Source organism: Astyanax mexicanus, chromosome 8, assembly GCF_023375975.1.
Source record: "Astyanax mexicanus isolate ESR-SI-001 chromosome 8, AstMex3_surface, whole genome shotgun sequence".
Lineage (NCBI taxonomy): Eukaryota > Metazoa > Chordata > Actinopteri > Characiformes > Acestrorhamphidae > Astyanax > Astyanax mexicanus.
In genome coordinates, this window is record NC_064415.1 from 44,889,990 (window position 1) to 44,912,427 (window position 22,438).

The window sequence follows — 22,438 nt, forward strand, 5'->3', positions numbered from 1 at the left end:
CACTCTGAAATACAGGAGCCCACAGGGGTGAAAATTAAGACTCAGAAAATCGATTTTGATGAAAACACATCATCCTTAACTGTAAATTTAAATTAATCGATAAAATTCATTAATCGCCACAATGATTAATAAACACCACCATCCTGTCCTGATCATTCAGAAACCAAACCAGACCAATCACAATACCATCCTGTCCTGATCATTCACAAACTAAACCCAACCCCACCATTCACAAACAAAACCCAACCCCACCATTCACAAACTAAACCAGACCTCACCATTCACAAACTAAACCCAACCCCACCATTCACAAACTAAACCCAACCCCACCATTCACAAACTAAACCAGACCTCACCATTCACAAACTAAACCAGACCTCACCATTCACAAACTAAACCAAAAACCCACCATTCACAAACTAAACCCAACCCCACCATTCACAAACTAAACCAGACCTCACCATTCACAAACTAAACCAAAAACCCACCATTCACAAACTAAACCCAACCCCACCATTCACAAACTAAACCCAACCCCACCATTCACAAACTAAACCCAACCCCACCATTCACAAACTAAACCCGACCCCATTATTCACAAACTATACCCAACCCAATCATTCACAACCTAAACCCAACCCCCACCATTCCTAAACTAAACCCAACCCCACCATTCCTAAACTAAACCCAAAAACCAACATTCACAAACTAAACCAGACCTCACCATTCACAAACTAAACCAGACCTCACCATTCACAAACTAAACCCAACCACACAATTCACAAACTAAACCAAAACCCCACCATTCACAAACTAAACCCAACCCCACCATTCACAAACTAAACCCAACTCCACCATTCACAAACTAAACCCAACCCCACCATTCACAAACTAAACCCAACCCCACCATTCACAAACTAAACCCAACCCCACCATTCACAAACTAAACCCAACCCCACCATTCACAAACTAAACCCAACTCCACCATTCACAAACTAAACCAAAAACCCACCATTCACAAACTAAACCCAACCCCACCATTCACAAACTAAACCCAACCCCACCATTCACAAACTAAACCCAACCACACCATTCACAAACTAAACCCAACCCCACCATTCACAAACTAAACCCAACCCCACCATTCACAAACTAAACCCAACCCCACCATTCAGAAACTAAACCCAACCTCACCATTCACAAACTAAACCCAACCCCACCATTCACATACTAAACCCAAACCCACCATTCACAAACTAAACCCAACCCCACCATTCACAAACTAAACCCAACCCCACCATTCACAACCTAAACCCAACCCCACCATTCACAAACAAAACCCAACCCCCACCATTCCTAAACTAAATCCAAAAACCAACATTCACAAACTAAACCAGACCTCACCATTCACAAACTAAACCAGACCTCAAAAACCCACCATTCACAAACTAAACCAAAAACCCACCATTCACAAACTAAACCCAACCCCACCATTCACAAACTAAACCCAACCCCACCATTCACAAACTAAACCCAACCCCACCATTCACAAACTAAACCCAACCCCCACCATTCCTAAACTAAACCAGACCTCACCATTCACAAACTAAACCAGACCTCACCATTCACAAACTAAACCAGACCTCACCATTCACAAACTAAACCAAAAACCCACCATTCACAAACTAAATCCAACTCCACCATTCACAAACTAAACCCAACCCCACCATTCACAAACTAAACCCAACCCCACCATTCACAAACTAAACCCAACCCCACCATTCACAAACTAAACCCAACTCCACCATTCACAAACTAAACCCAACCCCACCATTCACAAACTAAACCCAACCCCACCATTCACAAACTAAACCCAACCCCACCATTCACAAACTATACCCAACCCCACCATTCACAAACTATACCCAACCCAATCATTCACAAACTAAACCCAACCCCCACCATTCCTAAACTAAACCCAAAAACCAACATTCACAAACTAAACCAGACCTCACCATTCACAAACTAAACCCAACCACACCATTCACAAACTAAACCAAAAACCCACTATTCACAAACTAAACCCAACCCCACCATTCACAAACTAAACCCAAACCTACCATTCACAAACTAAACCCAACTCCACCATTCACAAACTAAACCCAACCCCACCATTCACAAACTAAACCCAAACCCAACATTCACAAACTAAACCCAACCCCACCATTCACAAACTAAACCCAACCCCACCATTCACAAACTAAACCCAACCTCACCATTCACAAACTAAACCCAACCTCACCATTCACAAACTCGAACCCAACCTCACCATTCACAAATTAAACCCAACCCCACCATTCACAAACTAAACCCAACCCCACCATTCACAAACTAAACCCAACCCCACCATTCACAAACTAAACCCAACCCAATCATTCACAAACTATACCCAACCCCACCATTCACAAACTATACCCAACCCAATCATTCACAAACTAAACCCAACCCCCACCATTCACAAACTAAACCCAACCCCCACCATTCACAAACTAAACCCAAAAACCAACATTCACAAACTAAACCAGACCTCACCATTCACAAACTAAACCCAACCACACCATTCACAAACTAAACCAAAAACCCACCATTCACAAACTAAACCCAACCCCACCATTCACAAACTAAACCCAACCCTACCATTCACAAACTAAACCCAAACCCACCATTCACAAACTAAACCCAACCCCACCATTCACAAACTAAACCCAACCCCACCATTCACAAACTAAACCCAACCCCACCATTCACAAACTAAACCCAACCCCACCATTCACAAACTAAACCCAACCTCACCATTCACAAACTCAAACCCAACCTCACCATTCACAAACTAAACCCAACCCCACCATTCACAAACTAAACCAAACCTCACCATTCACAAACTCAAACCCAACCTCACCATTCACAAACTAAACCCAACCCCACCATTCACAAACTAAACCCAACCCCACCATTCACAAACTAAACCCAACCCCACCATTCACAAACTAAACCCAACCCCACCATTCACAAACTAAACCCAACCCCACCATTCACAAACTATACCCAACCCCACTATTCACAAACTAAACCCAACCCCACCATTCACAAACTAAACCCAACCTCACCATTCACAAACTCAAACCCAACCTCACCATTCACAAACTAAACCCAACCCCACCATTCACAAACTAAACCCAACCCCACCATTCACAAACTAAACCCAACCCCACCATTCACAAACTAAACCAGACCTCACCATTCACAAACTAAACACAACCCCACCATTCAAACTATACCCAACCCAATCATTCACAAACTAAACCCAAACCCACCATTCACAAACTAAACCCAACCCCACCATTCACAAACTAAACCCAACCCCACCATTCCTAAACTAAACCCAAAAACCAACATTCACAAACTAAACCAGACCTCACCATTCACAAACTAAACCCAACCCCACCATTCACAAACTAAACCCAACCCCACCATTCACAAACTAAACCAAAAACCCACCATTCACAAACTAAACCCAACCCCACCATTCACAAACTAAACCCAACCCCACCATTCACAAACTAAACCCAACCCCCACCATTCACAAACTAAACAACACATAACATGTAACAAATTGCATAATTGACCAAAATGATAAATTAATAGATCAGGAGGGTTCGTCCATGTGAAAGAGTGCACACACACACACACACACACACACAGACACACACAGACACAGACACACACAGACACACACAGACACACACACACACAGACACACACAGACACACACAGACACACACACAGACACACACACAGACACACACACAGACACACACAGACACACACACAGACACACACACAGACACACACACAGACACACACACAGACACACAAACACCCAGACACACACACACAGACACTTTGATAATTACACACACACACACACACACTTTGATAATTACACACACACACACACACACTTTGATAATTACACACACACACACACACACACTTTTGGTCAGACTTTTATTTTTAGCCTCATATTCCTGATTGAGAATCTAATACATACAGCATACAAAAAAAAGTGGACCAGCAGGCCACTGGAGTGTGTGTGAGGAATTTGTGATTGGAGCGAGCGCGCGTGTGTGTGTGTGTGTGTGTGTGTGGTGTCCTGGTTGACTCCATGCGGTCATCCACTTTATTTCCAGCCCTACACGGCGGCTTGGCCAAACACATGCTCTAAACACAGCTGCTCAGTGAGGAACTCACTCTCACTGAGCAGATTAAAGGGCCCATACCAACAAAACTGAGTCATCTGAGAAAAGCATGAGTCTGATGTGGTATTGCTCACTTTGCAGACCAAAAAAATCCATATATGCATAATGCTGGGTGAGTGCTCATTGGAAGGTTGTTTATGCCAGGTGATTTATTAACAGATACAAACTCACTCTATTCATGTGTGTAACGCTCATCCCAGCGTCTGTTTAAGTCCTGCCCCTCAACAGAAAGAGCCAATTAGCTTGCTGCTTTTATGCTGCAGTGGCAGAGGGTCAGTGTGCTAATTGACAGCGGTTCATTTTGTGTTGGTGTAAACCCCAAACACCAGATAGCAGTGTTGGGTTCTGGATTAAAAAAAAACTAAAAAAAAACAACCTATTTTTTAAATGCGTTCAGTTACTTTACTTTGCATCCACTGCTGACACAGATATGCAAATGAACACATTCCCAGTTTGTCTAGTATCGGTTAAGAAGTACTGCTAATAGAATAGGATACTCTGGAGCAGATTAAGAAGAACTGCTGACACCATACCTTATATCAGGAGTGAGATGGAAGCGCAAAAAGCAGCCCAGTATTGATCTGTGTAGCAGTGGAAGGAACAGTGGTCACTGAAAAGATGGTGATCAATACTTTTGGGATGAATTGTGGAGTTGGGAATGAGGTGGCAATGATCATTTTAGTATCCTGACCTCAGTATTCCTGTTTTGTCGCTGAATGCACTCAAATCCTCACAGAAACTATACATTTACATGTGTTTGTGTGTGTGTGTGTGTGTGTGTGGTGGTAGTGGTGGCGGTGGGATTGCAATGCAAACAAACATGTCGTGTCCACTTCAGCTGTGGTCATCTCAGTGATCCAAATGGAAAAACTCCTGATAAATGAGTGAATAACACTGACACAGATGTTCAGGTTCACTCCAGTTCAACACACACTTTAATAGAACACCAAGTTCAGAGTCAGGGTTTATATAAAACCTCCCACAGTTGCCAGTCATCCCCAGAGTCTAAAGTCATCACCACTGCTTTACTACACTAACTACACTACAGACGCACAATGACATCACAATAGCATCGCTATCAGAAAATCATTTATTTAAAGGGTCCCTACCATGCAAAACACAAAATTACTTTACTAAAATGAAAGATATTACAGTAAAATATGCACTTTTCCCGGTCCATACAGTCCTAACATACAGGGAAATTGCAGTGTAAACAGTCAGTTTCAACTCTGCCTGTTTTTAATAAAGGCAAAGCCAGTCAGTCACTTTATTCTCGACGCATGCCATTCATTTTAATGAAGAGAGCTGCCAATGGTTGCATTGTGGTGAAACATAGCTAGGCCATACGGCAAAAATCAAATCTATGCAAATGAATACATTCACGCAACTTCTAGACAATTGTGAAAGAACAATTCAATTTAATTCAATTTTAGGGGTGTGACGAGATCTCGTGGCACGAGATCTCGCGAGACTAAAATGTGACGATATTTTTCATCAAGCTTAAACCTGTCTCGCGGGAGAAAAACAGCAGGTGAGCTCCACGGTACAGTTAAAGAGCTTCGCACGACAGTAGGTGAGCTCCGCGGTACAGTTAAAGATCTCCACTCCCTGGTACAGTTAAAGAGCTCTGTGCGACAGTAGGTGAGCTCCGCGGTACAGTTAAAAGCTCCGCGCAACAGTGCTCTTACTGTCCCAAAGATTCACAGCCCTAGTAAATACTGTAAGTACATGTGACTGTTTCATAGGCAGTTGTACTAATCCCTTAACTCTGTACTGTATTTAAAAATGTTCTGTCTCTGTCTGCACTTCAAACATAGTCTTAATATGACTGGTTATGGTTATGCATAGTTAAATTACAAGAGATTTAGGAGAAAAAAACACAAACCCTAGTCTTAATATGACTGGTTTTGGTTTGCACTTGTTGTTTGCACTATATAAGACCTATATATAGTATATAAGTTTTATTTTTATTTTTTATTCTTATTCTTATTTCTATTTCTTATAGAATCAATGTGTGAGAGAAACCAGTCTGTTAATTGTGTGTTATATGATTTTGTCAAATAAAACTCTAGTTTTCAAGCCATTTTTCATTTTTGATGTTTTCTTTAAAATTTTATTTTTAAATCTCGTCTCGTGAACCCAGTATCGTGTCTCAGCTCGTCTCGTGATATTAGTGTCTCGTCACACCCCTATTCAATTTTATTTATTTAGCACTTTTTACAACAGAAGTTCACAAAAGCAGCTTAACAGAGAAAAACAGGTCCACGCCTCTTATGAGCAGCACCACAGAGATGCAAACTATTGTGGTCACACAGTGGCAAGAAAAAAAACTCCCTTATATAAAGAGGAAGAACCCTAAGGAGCAAATTACACACTTCTCACATTCAGAGGTGTGTGAACAATGTGGTCAGACAGGAGGAGACACAGTCACCGTTTCATACCAACACAGACACTTTACTCCTGAATGCCCCTGTCAGCACTTCTGACATTTATTAGAAGTGGCAGACAGACAACAACAACTACAACAACAATAGAGGCATTGTAGTCCTGTCACTGTAGTCCTGATCTGAAATGAAACATCACTTGCGCAGGAAAACTTCTTTATAAAAGAGACTACTGCAATATAAAGATTAACATATTTTTATTAAGAGTAATAAATGCATTACTCAGTTCTAACTATCCAGTGGATTAAGACCAATCCAAATAAAATGTACTTTCCATACATACATACTGTAGAAATCCCAGTAGAAAAGTACTGCCAGGTTTACCTGCAGCAGATAAACATGAACCTATTGGCACCCTGCCTAATGCCAGGTGTGGGCTACGTTCAGTTACTTCAACTGTAAAGCTTCAGATCTAACTAATAAAAAGGTATGAGCTTACATAGCACAATAACTAGATGTGCACAGTATCGCCAGCACTAATTAATAGGGTATAGGCACCTGGCACTTGTTCACTACACTAGTCCATTAGCTGCAGTGCTAATTGACTGATCGGGGAGGTACAGTAATAAAACACTGGAAACAAAAAGAGGATAATTGTGTGTGTGTGTGTGTGTGTGTGTGTGTGTGTGTGTGTGTGTGTGTGTGTGTGTGTGTGTGTGTGTGTGTGTGTGTGTGTGTGTGTGTGTGTGTGTGTGTGTGTGTGTGTGTGAGTGAGTGAGTGAGTGAGTGAGTGAGTGAGTGAGTGAGTGAGTGAGTGAGTGAGTGAGTGAGTGAGTGAGTGAGTGAGTGAGTGAGTGAGTGAGTGAGTGAGTGAGTGAGTGAGAGAGAGAGAGAGAGAGAGAGAGAGACAGATTTAACCTTGCTGCTGGAAACACTTCAGTGTGTGCTGCAGAGGAAGTTGGACGGGGTGCACGTTTCTAAAACTGACAAGGCCAACACCAAGGCCCCAAAATAGTCTCTCGCTCTTCCTCTTAGTTGCACACCCTCACGCAGGAACAGCACACAGCCAGGCCGCTTTCACAATTACACAACTTGTTTATGTTAAATCAGCCCGCCGAATCTCGCACAAGCTGGTTTCATCATCATTACTCAGCATCACGCCTACTGTTTTTGGTTGTTTTCAGACTTAATAAAGTAAACAAGTAAACAGCTCAGTAAAACATTCTTTAAACTTTCACGATTGATCAAAGATTCAGATCATCTGTCAAGACTAGTACTGACATATAGAGAGCACTGCGCACTGATACCATGAAGCAATTACTGGTGCACGCCACTAAAGGGGTGCAGTGTTGTTAGGCTGCTTCCCTACTTGCACAAGTTACAGTATTGTAATTTTTTTTTTTTTTTTTTTTTTTACCAATAAAAGATGTTCTTAATAGATTCTGTGTTTTAAAAACTTATTATATCTTACTTGGATACATAACACTCCTTTTTACCAAAATAGAAATTGAAACAAAGTTGGTATCAGTACTTGATACGGCAGATACTTGAAATCTGGCATTAGCATCAGTATTGGTTTCAGAATGGATTGTGGTATTGGTGCAACATGTCAAAACATGTTTGTATCTGACATGAGCTTCTTTAGTTTGTCTCTTAAACATTTTCCAGATATTTAATATTTCAGTAAGCTGATGTGGTTTAGAATGTGGTGTGACTACGAGTGTTTTCACACCTGAAAGTCCAAATCATGGTTCATGTTTTTGCTACTTTGTATACATTTGATCTGGTTAGTAGTCCCACTGCACTATACTGTTTAGTAATTAAAGAACTTCTTACATAGACTGCGTCTCCCATTACTTGACAGTGACCGGATTGAAGCAGCAGAATAAGTGTAACAGATTACCCTCAGATTCCTCTTATATTAGTTTATATATAAGGGCTGATCTACAGTTACAGTATATACAGTAATCACCAGCAAGTGCGGTTTCTGCTGTTCTGCTGCATGTACATGCAACACCAAAAACTATTTTTCTTCTTCTATTGTTTAATAGCTGGTGATGGCCTTCCTGTAATTGGTCAAAAAGACCAAATCATCTACTGAACTACTTTCACAGGGCAAAAAAATGACCAGTGGTTCAGTTGATCTGGACTGAGACAAATCTTTTTTTGGTCCTTTAGTCCGGTCTGTGTATGGCACCTTTTACATCTTGGTTTTGGTTCAGACCAATCAAGGTACTTGTGAAAGCACCCTATTTTAAGCCTATAAACACAAACAAACTCCTTACCCAAGCTGAACAGCAGAGCCTAATACACATGATAGAACCCTTTATTGAGAGACATAGAACCCTTCTCTATCAATCTGAAGAACCCTTTATCTATGCACTGAACAATTGTACTATTCAAATGGTTATTTGAATTTGATATAATTATATGTAGAACCACTGTCCATTACTGAAGAACCATTAAAGAACCCTTTCTTTTTAAGAGCGATAAATGATCTCCAGATCTCAAACCAAGCTCATCAATGAAAACTTCCTCCACTTGCTGTAGGGGTAGAGTGATCTAGGTTAAAATTATACTAAATATTTAAAGTATTCAAGTATTTTTGCATAACAATACTGTTGGTAATATGACAAAATATTGAATTTTTCTAAATTCATTCACTACACACAAAAAAACCCTGCAAACAAACAAGTAAAAGTAAATACAGTAAATAGCAAAACAAATACAAAACAGACTGCTTCAGGAAAACTGATTTTTTTTTTTTATAGTGTTACATTTTTTTTGCAATGTTATTGTGTACAGTACGATAAGGTAGATCACTTCCCTCACTCTGAACCTACACTTCCTTACTGTACAACAATAGATTCAAAGAGTCACATTTAACTTCCTGAGTTAAGAAAAGTAAAGACAGTAAAGCCTTTAGAGACAGAAGCTCAATTTGCAGGTCTAGAATACACTCAACGCTTTTTAGTAGTTTATAAACTGCTTATTTTGATCTTATAATGGCTTTGGACAAATGCATTTATTTGACTGCAAGGTGAACTTTCTCACTGGAGGGCGGGGTTAGTCTACTCCACACACCTACATTCATAAACAAACAGGAGATTATACTGAACAGCAGAGTGATCCACACATGACTCAGGCTATAATAAACCCATTCAGGCTGTATCTAACAACACGCCAACAGACCCTAGTGGCCATTTTATCACTTGATGTGGTTTCTGTGGCTTTCTGAGCTTCTCCGAAAGCGAAACTGCACGTGTGTTGGTTTATTTACAAAACCACAAAGTCGCCAAACTGGAAAACTGTTGACTACACTGGGCAGCGTTCACAATGCAAATAAACTAACATGAAGACCAAGCCAACAACAGCTGCAGATTTAAAAAAAAAAAAAAAAACAACAACTCTTCGCTAATGTCTCCCAATCCTTTCTGCACAATACTGTATTTTAAAATGATGAATAACTGGAGGTTTATTTCCATGGTGTTGAGAACCAGTTTTTCCACGTAGTGATGTCTGTGTAACATTACAAATATCAGGATCATTTCCTCAACCCATTTCCTGCAGTTTGTAAACTAACTAAAGAAAATAAAAATGTGCTTGTCTTGCAATACAGTTATTACACAGGCATGCCAAGAACCTGGATACATTGTGAGGTGCTATCTTGTAAGTGAGGCTGAACAAAGTGCATTAGGCAAGACAATGGTAATTATAATGGGGTAGTACATAGGACATTCCATTTCTAAAGTTGTCCAAGCATCTAACAATTCTGGGTTTACGTCAAAGAAGGCTGGAATTGTCTGGTTTTGTGAACAGACTCAACAACAACTCAACAATAATCATGGGAGAAGATACTGCTTCTTTCCAATGACAATTAGTACATCAGTGTATTTGTATTGTTTTTAGTAGAATGAGTGATGCTTCATCTCTGATTACAAACACCCCCTCCACCACTAGCAATAATAATAATAATTTATAATACATATAACAACAACAACAAAGTTTAATTCTGGTTATTTTTGTCATTACCCAACTCAATGGGTAAGTACAAACAATGACTGTGTTCAGTAAAAGCTGGGATGTAAACACACTTTAATAGGTTCTTAACATGCTTTAAGGGTTCTGAACCCTATTTTTTTCGCACTGGTTGAAAATCTTATGCAGCACCACAAAGGGCTCACAAAGGGCTCACTACTGTTAGAGAACTTGGAAGGCTTTGGTTCAGTGCTATATACAGTACCTGTCTAAAGTTTTGACACAGCTCATTCATTTTTTTTCTCTAAATTATAGTCATTACATAATTAGGGGACACATGGAATAATGTAGAAAACAAATCTTTGACCTAAACCCAACTGAGATGGTGATTTGGAATGCAATGGAGCTTCACAGCATGAAGGGAAAGCAGCAACTACTAGAGTTGCACGTAGGGCTGTAGCATGAAAGAATTTCCCCTGCGGTTATATATGGTGGCAATATCCCTAATTTTAGAACTATATAAATGCTTTTTTATATATACTTTTTATGTGCTTTAAACACTGTCGCTTATGTAATAGATATATATATATATTTTTGTTGTTTACGGGCTAACAAGCTTTAAACGTGCTTTAGTCACCTAAATAAACTGTTTTCAGAAGAGATAAGTGTGTAGATTAATCCATGGCTCCTCAGCACAAGGAAGTATTCGCAGCTGCTGGATATCAGCGTGAATCACACTTTAAAAGTGGAAGTGAATGGCTTAGATGAAAAGTGCTAATATTAATAAATTAATAAATATTAAATAGGAAAAGAGGGCTAACTTTTTTGGTGGCTAGTTTAAGAGGATCAGGATCAGATAAAGGGCTGCTGTGATTATCAGTTATTTCTATTTATAACATGCTGCTTATTAATGCGGTACTGTTACAGGTAAAATACATTGTCCAGATTGCCTTCGGCACCCCCGCTGCGAAACACGTCCAGTCAGCGGAGCAAGAGCCTCTTAGCAGAGCTGTTTTACTTTATATTTTCTTTGTAACTGGGTTTAAAGAACTTGCAACACACTTTTTACTCTGCAATTAATTTTTATTAAGCTTATAAATTATTTATATTAAAAATACATCCCTAGTTTTTAGTCTAATATGATATTATTTGTCCTACATCTAACAATTATTTGGTCACATCTAAAACACATTTAAAATATTGGAATAAATGATCAGACTGATCAAAATATCACTCAAATAGACATCTTAATTTTTTTTTTTAGACCAGCTAATATAATTTAATATATTGTTACAGATTTAAAGCAGGTCTCATATAAGCCATTAATAGAACTGATTTGATAACACACAAACAGTCCTCCTGCATCAGTAAAAGCATTATTTCCTGACTGTATTTACGTTCCTTTGATCGCAAATAAATAATGTGGCAGGGGTGCCAAAGCCAAAGCACAATACAGGCTATGGAGGACCAAAACTGCCAAAATTAAAAAAAAAAAAAAAAAGTAATTCACTCAATAAAAGTAATATGGTAATTAAAACGGCAAAGAATAATTATAATTAATATAAAAATAAATACATACACATAAAAATAAATACCTTAATAATTTGTTATTTACGGGTTTCTTTATTAAGATTGTTTAATTTTTATTTTGATTAATTTATTTATTTACAAAATATTTTATTTCTGCATTTATTTATTTCCTGATTTATTTATTTCTGCATTCATTTATTTCCTGACTGTAAGTTACAGTCGTATTTAACATGAAAGACATGAAAGTGCAATAGTCTTAGAAATAAAGAATAGTAATTTGAATTTTGCATGATGTAGTTGACTTGGGCGGCTTGGTTTTGAGCTGCGATCTTCAGGCGTCCTTGACTGAAAATCATTTAAGTGGAAGCAGTGAAGGAGTCAACATCATTGTTCACTGTGCAGATCAAAGGTGACAGCTGTAATGAAGGAGGGATTAGTGACTACAGCTCTTCAGATCTTCATCATAAACAAAAGGCAGGTTATTGTTGCTAGTGGCATTACTCTTCTGGTTCTAATAGCAGTGTAAAACTAAATAGCAACAATGCTCAATCCAGGTGCACACTACATGATTTTAAGCATGATTTTAAAACCTGATTTTGCCTTTCCAAGAAAGACAAAACTATTGCACGGTTGGGGGGTGAATAAGAAGCAATTATCAAGTGGATCATACTGTGTACAGCAGTAACCAGTCAATCCTAAACCTGCTGATCAAGCTCCTGAGTTGATTGGTGGCCCTGCAATATTTTCACACGTTTGATTTTACAGCTGAAACTGTAACTATTCTAAATGTGAGATAATCTGTGACACAATCCGTGAATGGACACATTGGAACCAATAGTCGCCAAACTGAAAAGAGGGCAAACACTTTCCAAAAAAGAAAACTTCAGAAAGACAAGCGTGGTTTCTATGCCACTCACAATCTCTTTTGCTGGCCTCAATATCCCCTATTGTGTTTACTTAGCAATAAAAGCCTTACATGTTATATGGGTGGTTGACATATTTGGCCAAAAAAAATTATTTTATTTATTTTTTTTAAATCTCAAAATTAAGTCGAAATTTGGTCTTGTAGATTTTTAGTTGAAATTCACATGTATTCATTAGTTTACGGTCTTACTGATTGAAATTGTCATATGGTGTGACAAATGTTATTGTGTATTAAATTAAAAATGGGTTTAACGTGATAATGTAAGTCAATTTATCCTGATTCTTTATCATTACTATATAAAATTATAGCATTATTCACATGCAAACATGTTACTTTTTGCATTATTTTTTATTATCTACACACATAGGAAGACGCTTTATCAAAATCTTTTAATATACTTTAAATTATTTTGGGAATACTTTTTTTTATAAAAGTACCTAAATTCCTTTTTTTTAAATTCTGAATATCACACCATATGACATGGTGTCACACCATATGATAAATCAAACCACACAACAATCTGTATGCAAAAATCTGTATTAGCTGCATTTAGCAAACAAAAAACTTGGTTTGTCAAGTGACTGAAATCATTTTCAGTTACAGCAGAATCACAAAACTCTTGAAGAACAAGTGTATTTTACTCAACGTAGAGAAGAATGTTTATGAGACATTAACTAATCCACTTACTGAATTCATTAGATGTTGCACTTTTTCATTTTAATCTGTCGAATGTTACCTACAGGAGTTCTAATAAACTTTTTTATATTTAATGCATCATTTCTTTTTAAAATGAGAATGAGCAGAACAATGATGGATCAGAAAGCTGATGATCAGAAAGCAGATTCACAAGTAGACATCTGGGTTATTTATATATGATTGATTAAACAGAAAATAAATTAATTTGCTTGTTTTTATTCCCAATCTAACTTTGAGCTTTTTCTGGTTTGACTGAGAATTGTGAAAAGAATCTAATGTTTATCTCATGAATGCTCTGTAAGTTCATATAAAACAACATTGGACCAAAAAAAGGCCAATTCCTATTCCATAAATATTCTTGATAATTAAAAGTTTATTAAACTTTAAAATGCGATATGCTATTGTTTTATTTTAGCAACAAAACAGCCTCCTAAAAAAAGACAAGAAAATAAGATATTTACAGTTATACTTATTTCAGTTATTACAGTTTCTAGAACAATATATATTTTAATTATTTCTAACTACAATTCATAGTTTTCCCTTTGTTTTTGTTTTTCTTTTTTCCACAGTTCTCTGAACATAGAAAAAGAAGCCCTGACAAAAAGGGCGGCCAGGTGCTCTGTTTCTCTGCCCATGTTTTCGTGCACGTACGCTGATTCACAAGACAAAGATTGTTAGAGACTTTGTTGCACGTATACGTCGTTTGCATATTCAAGACCTGGCATTACATGTGAGAGGTGCACCATTTTTTATTTTAAAACACAAATCTTGTAGTGTGAACGGAGCTTAGAAAAAGAATTTGGGTCATTATTGATTTAGAGTTACAGATGAAGCACTGAACAAAAGATACAAAACTACCACAGCAAATGTCTGATGTACTCCGTCTAGGTTAAGAGGAGAAGTGTATATAATATAGCGTTCACTAAACTGTTTAATTAGTGTCAGTTTTGTCCACATACAGTACCAGTCCAAAGTTTGGACACACACTTTCATTAAATAATTGTCTATTTTATTTTCTACATTGTGGATTAATATTAAAGGCATGAAAACAATTAAGGGACACATATGAAATTAGGTAGTAAACAAAGAGTGTTTAGCCTCTACAATCCCCTGACCTAAACCCAACTGAGAGAAGTGATTTGGGATGAGCTGGAGCACAGAGTGAAAGTGAATTTACAAGATACATCCCTGCATGCTGTTTATAGGGCCAGACCATGGATCTAGATTTTTCATTATTTCAAGCTCAACAACCAAAAACACAGCAAATCTTTCAAAGTTAGCTGAAGATAGCCACTGCAATAGAGAGCTTTCACACCTACCCTGTTTATTCTGGACACACACACACACTCCTCGCTGTAAGACGTAAAACTGTGATGTAAAAAAAAAAAGCTTCTTTCACAGTAAAATTCTTTGATTCATTTAACTGCTTTATTTCTCTGTTTTCAGTCACAAGCACGTTCTGAAGTATAATCCAGTGTGTATCTCTGCGTTTCACTGCGGTGTTTACTACGCATGGGCTTGTAAACAATGTTCTGAATATTTGATCATTGGTTTGTGAGTATATTCACCCAATGAGTCGACTCTAAACTCAACCCAAAGCGTCTAAACACCACACACATCACGTGATAATTTAAAACATATCAGCAGAGTAATATGAATATTTAAAACAGATTTTAAATGTCTTATTTTCTGGCTTCTGGATGCAAAATAAAGGTAAACCTACTTTTAAACCTATGCTTTTTATTTGTATTTAAATTGTAAAATTTGTAAAAAAAAATCAAAGACTTTTTAAATGCAATATGGCCCAGCTCTAAGCTGTAGTTAGGGATGTCCCCAATCGGATTATGTGAAATCAGGACCAATCACATCTTTTTCACAGAATTGGAAGCAGGTGGAAAAGATCCGGATCACTTATTTTATCCAAAATGTTTTGTTACGTTGTCCATAGATCCATACAGTAAACACTGCACATTGCAGGAAAGCATAGTGTGGGAGCATAGAAACATTAGTCTAGTGCCAGTGAGCTCTAAACATATTTTAAACTTTCATTTCATCACTAAATTTTGGAAAATGCATATTGCTCTCCTTCAGGTTGGATTTCCTGCTTGAAAAAAAAGAGACTCGTCAACCCCGGGTACAGAATCCAAGATGGTTGCACCTTACATCAACAGTAGTAAAAGCGGCTGTATTATATAGATACTAAGGATGTTTTTTATGATGATTTCTCTTTACGTAAAATACCATTTTTTACCAATCACAGTTATTATCAACTGGTATCACTAGCATCGCTAACCTCAGACAATGCCAACAATGACAGCTGATATTTAAATGTTTAACTGGAAGGCAGTTAACTTGGGTGTGACGACATCCCAAGTAAATGGAACGCAGCATTAATAACGTCCACACACAGTATATGGCTCAGAAACGATATACACGTGGACTGTGATTTAAAATTCTGTCCACATTCAAAAGGAACACTGGTTGGTGTTCGCTGAGCTTGGCAGTGGCTCTTGCTCACATCACTGCATGCTTTAAGGCTAACAACCCAATCCTCCTATTGTTCACAGTACAGCTCACAATAAGTGACTGCATGTCCTTAACCACATTTTACAAGTCTGCACCACCTTAAAGACACCCTGGATGTGGTTTGAGTGGGCTGAGGTGAGGGTGAGAGCTAGTGTTGTAGTATTTGTTAACAGGGTTAGCCTCATAGTTGTAGCACTGAAGTAAAGAAGCCAGCACAACACGTATTGGCATAAGGACTACATCTGTGTAGAATAGTTCTTTGGCAGAATTGTTCCTTTAATCAGCATTGATATTGTCCACATACATTAATGAGGCGCAGACATACAAGTGGTCTGTCAAGCAAAACACTGACACCGTCCAACAGTAACCCCCCGTCGGCTGGTGTTTGAGATTGACAGCGGCTCTAGGTCACGTCTCTGCTTGCTTCAAGGTTAACAACCAATACACAGAAGCAGCTCCAGGGTGAAGACGTCCACAAAGTTCGGCATCGGCCAAGTGTGTCACAAGTGTGGGTGTTTTTATTCTATTTCAGGACGTCAGCACTGCAAGCCCAGCGTACACACACACACACACACACACACACACACCATCAGAGGCCCTGGCTTTTCCCCTCCAACTCTTCCCAGCTGGTGGGGTAAAACTCCAACTCTTTGTGTCCGTGGAAAAACAAACAGCACAAGCTCAACACTGAAACACATTCATATCGTACGTTTGGCTGAAGCCGCTCCAGTTAAACCTGTTAACTGTGCTCACCTTGGCTTTGAGGACCTTCTCGGGCCACGTTTTTACACATTTAGGTCAAGTGGTCAAAGTTAGACTCACTCATACACTTTCTCTTCTCTAAAGCGCCCGGCAGACTTCTCCTAATCTGATAATTATAGGATTATAAATCCTCTCATACGTAAACTGGACAGATGCCAGTTATAAAGGCATTCAAACTGAGCTGTGGAGCTAAAAAGAGCACAAACTGGCCAATCTTAGTGCCTTTCATTTTAGGTGTACAAACCTGTAGCGTTATATATAGTGATGCAATAGAGATCCCTGCCTGGAACAAATACAGCCTTTACCATCAAAAACACAAACGAATTACCATCAACAATACAGTGCCTAAGAACAAATGTATTATTCATACTCTCTCACACACACACTCACACGTTGAAATAAGTATATCAATCTTTTTATTATTTTCTTATTTTAATTATGTTTTAATAGTTTTAGCACAAACAACAAAACGTTATATTAAAGCACAACTATGTTTTTCTAACGTTAAGATACAGTATTACTAAATAATAAAGAAACAAATCTTAATATAAACTAAATGCATACATTTAAGCATTAATAAGGTTTGACAACTGCTTAACCCCAAGATCAATAAAATATCAATCTCAACACATGGAAAAAGCTTATACTAAAGCATAACTGGGTCACAATGCTTAGTATACAAATTATACAAAACAAACTAGTTTTCTGTAGACCTGTCTAACCAAATCCTGATCTATAATCAAAACAAAATTAAAAGTGTTTAATTTGAAATCTAAATACCTCTTCTAAAAATGAAGAATTATAATGTATAATGTAGATGTTCACCAAGCTATAGAAAAATGCTTTTTGTAATAAACAAAATGTTAATTTGAATATAAACACATGCAAACAGCTCATACACAGAATAATTAGGTTTCTACACAGTAAGTACAAAGACTTGCAGTTATGCAGTAGGAGAAACAGAATGTGAAAAAAAACTCATTAAAGCATATCTGGTCTGCTATTAATTTTAAGTATGATGTAGTGTTATATAGGTTCAATATAGAATAATTATTAAATTGTAACTGCAACAACTCCAACTGTAACAGATATTAAACCTTTATACAAGCAATTATGTCAGAATAAGCGCTTTAACCCAGCTTGTATCATCCAACATCAAAATATATTGTGACAAGTTAATTTTCAATCAAAATACATGCAAACAGCTTATATCCACTAGAACTGAAATAATGCAGCAGGAGTAACAGAACACACTTTTATAATATATTAAAATATAATGAAAGGCATTTTAAATACCTTAATGGAACCACTTCGCATGTATTTAAGCATAATAAGCTTTTTACAAAAACATCAACATATGAAACACACACTTAATTATCTATCTAAATAGAACCATAACTGGCTTGTGATGTGAGTTTCAAAGCATAAAACAGAGCTGTAGCACCCCAGCTTCTGGAATTAAAATATAATGAAACTTATTGTTTAATTTCATTCTGTATACATGCATAAAGCGTATTACTACCATGTCTGGGTTAATAAACTGTGTGTTTACAATGCAGCAGGAGAAACAGAACAACAAATAGCACTGCTAGTATTTAAATATAGTGAAACAGCTGTAAGTAATAAAATAAAAAATAAATATAATCTTGTTGGAGTAAATCTATATCTATACAGGCAAGTACAGCTATATGCACGAAAAAGTGTTGGAGTCTACAGAACTTTTTAGGTTATATATTTAATTAACAGTAAGATATGATAATTAAACGCTCCATAAAGCATCAGTATAAATGTTTTAAAAAACATGTGTGTGCAAGTGTGTGTGTTTTGGACTTACTTTCGCCGCTGGTTTGTTGGCAGTTCCACACAGCGCAGACAGTCAGAAGCAAACCAGCCACAGTCCGCAGCTGCATCCTGAACAAACCGCTTTAACGTTCACTCCTGCTAACGAAAAGCGGTCGGGAATCCAACCTTACAGTGCCTCGTTTGGTTAACAAACTGTTTATTAAAACAAAAATAGAAGATAACTTGGGAAAATCTCGTCGCCCCCTGTAAATGGGCGGAGAGGAAAGTTCAACGTGTTCAGTTTAGTCGCTGCAGGCTGCTAGCTGTGCGCTAAGCGCGTCTGTTAGCTTAGCTCAACTCAACTCAGCCGAGCTTCTCATTCAGAGTAACCGTCGACACGAAACACGGCGAGCGTGGTTGACTTTACTTCTCAAGCCTTTAACAGTCTTCATTTTTGTGCACTTTTTGGACCACTGGTTATTATTTTAATCTTCTTTTTAAGCGAGATGCCGAAGAAACAAATCGCTTCAGTTCGCTTTAGCTAACCAGCAACCTGGCTAGCTTAGCCAAGGCCAAAACAAAGTTATGTTAGCTAGCTAACGCTAGCTAGCCTAGCCTCTAGGGGACTATCTCAGAGTTAACATCTACAGTTAGCTAGTTACAGCTCTCTACATCACTTAGACTAGTTTTACACCCTGTGTATGTGGAAATGCAGATCAACGTTTGCCTTCTTTTGCAGCTTTGATAGTCCAAACTTTTACGTTAGCTAAAGCTAAGTGGGCTTCACACGTAGCTAGCTAACTACAGCACGCAGCAACTGCTGTAGTCCAAATGTCTAACTTAGCTTCTGTATTCTCACTGGCTAGCTATGGTTAGCTACTTACACGTTTTAAACTCTTACCTAGCTATTTCCTATAAAGTCCAAAAAGTACCACAAGCTCTGATATTTTAGCTAACATTCTGCACCATTAACTAACAGAGCATTAAATTGACCACAACGTGTCTGAGCTGTAACCTAATGATTTCTCCTTAAAGTGCCTTAAGTTCTAGATATAATTCATTTACAAATTTTGTGCTTGTCAAATGTGCAGCTGCTGATATTCACCAGACCTTAGATTGTTAACGGTTACAGTAACGTTATGTCTCAATCGTAATTTTGCAAACACCACTTAAGGCTAGCTAATTAAACCAACTAACTTATATTAACTAAAACGATATCTGCACATGAGCTTGCAATCGCACTGCAGTCCAAACCTTGCTAGCTAAACGTTTAAAGTCCAGTACAGCAGTTCCTGTGCATTCGAATCCAGAGAAGCAGCAGAACTTAAAGTCCAAAAACAGCCAAAACATCTGAGTTTTCTACCCCAAAAAGTCTCGTCGTGGCTTTCTTTCCTCTCTCTTCTACTCTCTGCTTAAATCAATACAAACGTGCTGCTCCCTTCTTGTGCCTGATCCAGGAGAAAGGCCAAGTAATTCGTCTTCAGCGTTAAATCCACAAACCCACAAAGAAAATGTAGAGAAATATCTACAATCGAAAAGGCAAGATCGATTTATTTCCCCACGTTAGAGGTAGCTGTTGGATTTGACATGTGTCTCGCTCTCTTTACAGATCTGCTTTCTTGTATCTGCGCCAGTAAACAGGAGATCCATGCAGGTCACCGAGCAAACCCGGACTGGAGCGGCTCTGGAGTCTGGAGGAGGATCACGGGATCAATAACTCAATCAGCACATATCAGTTCTGGTATCCTCTTCCACAGCTACTGCAGGGAGACTGGTATAAATCCCATCCAGCCACTAGAGAGATTGTTGCTACTGTTGGAGATAGATAGATACAAGTCTTATTAGGGTGAATAATAATTAATAAATCCCTAAATGTAGGTATTGTGATATACACTGAAGCTGAGCTTCTGTCTCTCATTTGAGTGAATAATAATTAATAATTCTCTAAATTCAGGTATTGTGATATACACTGAAGCTGAGCTACTGTCTCTCATTTGAGTGAATAATAATACTCTTAATGTAGGTATTGTGATATACACTGAGAAGGAGCTACTGTCCTTATATACCCTGAGGTGTTGCCACAGTCTACTAAAGGTGAAGAATAAGTAAGAAAATGCATTCAATTGTCTTTCCATTAGATATAAGAGTATAACCAGGCCTCTTGCTAAAGTGTTTCAGGCCTGTTGTGAAATCACTGGCTGTGGCTTTAAAGAGTCTGAGTTCCGAGTGTATTTTGGAGCTTTGCTCGATTGGCTGTGATTTGTGTGTTTTTTGGTGTCTCTGCACGTCAGCAGCCCATGATCTCTGCTGATGAATCTACTCTGTTTAAACAAAGACATAAGCAGTTCTGAGGAATATAACATTATTTACCAACACCTGCACCTGCTTACAGAACCAACCGTGGAGAGACTTTAATCCAGCATTAAGTGTGTATAGTTATTATAGTCAGGCAGGAATAATCCGAGAGAAATTTTAATCCAGTGTGAATCTGTCATTTGTATCATTTTCCCAAACTGACAGGATGGCATCAACTTTGGTGTGAATCTGAAGTGTGTATAACTGTACAGTCTGATAGTAATAGCTGCACAGTAATTTAATTCCAGTATGAATATTTTGATGTGTGTATTGTACTAACATGAATTATTGTTAAATTTACCCATAAATTGGGTATAGTTGTTATAGTCTTTTCTGCAGTGTGTTAAGGTGTTTGTTCCTTCATGATTTCTTTTTTTTATCACTCTTAAATGCTTCACATCATCAAACTAATTAAAATATTAGTCAAAGACAACACAAGTAAACACAATCAGTTTGTAAATTAAGGTTTTTATTATTAAGGAAGAAATAGTGATAGTTTGCAATGAGTCTTTCACAGCTCTGTGAAAGCTCTGTGTGTTTTTTCTTTGTAGAATTGTTGTAATTCCACCACATTGGAGGGTTTTCGAGCATGAACTGCCTTTGAAGGTCATGCCACAACACAGGGGGGTGGCCTGGGGGTGTGTTGGCGCACCGGTCTTAAAAAAATTATCTATTTTTATAGTATGAATTTTTAATGTGTGAAGTTTTAACTGTGTGTTGGTAATCAGTTTAAATCCTGTATGAATATACATTGTGCATAGGTTTTGCAGTCTGTCAAATACATAGATGGTGATTTTAATCCACTATATTTTTTCAGTCTGTAGTTTTTATACTGTGACATTAATTACTTAGTTAATCATTTAAAATCCTGTATACAGTGGTGTAAAAAAGTGTTTGCCCCCTTCCTGATTTCCTGATTTTTGCATGTTTGTCAGACTTAAATGTTTTGGAACATCAAACCAATTTAAATATTAGTCAAAGACAACACAGGTAAACACAAAATGCTATTTTTAAATGAAGGTGGTTATTATTAAGGGAGAAAAAAATCCAAACCTACATGGCCATGTGTGAAAAAATGATTGCCCCCTAAACCTAATAGCTGGTCAGGCCACCCTTAGCAGCAACAACTGCAACCAAGCGTTTGTGATAACTTGAAATGAGTCTTTTACAGCATTGTGGAG

General features: G+C 37.9%; 1 protein-coding gene across 1 annotated transcript in view; it reads right to left on the bottom strand.

Moving 5' to 3' along the window:
- insra (insulin receptor a) overlaps positions 1-20,568 on the bottom strand; it is a 159,999-nt gene extending 139,431 nt beyond the window's left edge. Inside the window, exon 1 of the mRNA XM_007236326.4 lies at positions 18,955-20,568. Within this exon, the coding sequence (XP_007236388.3) occupies positions 18,955-19,030 (76 nt within the window). The 5' untranslated portion in view covers positions 19,031-20,568. The remainder of the gene's footprint in view (positions 1-18,954) is intronic.
- Between the last annotated feature and the right edge of the window lie 1,870 nt (positions 20,569-22,438).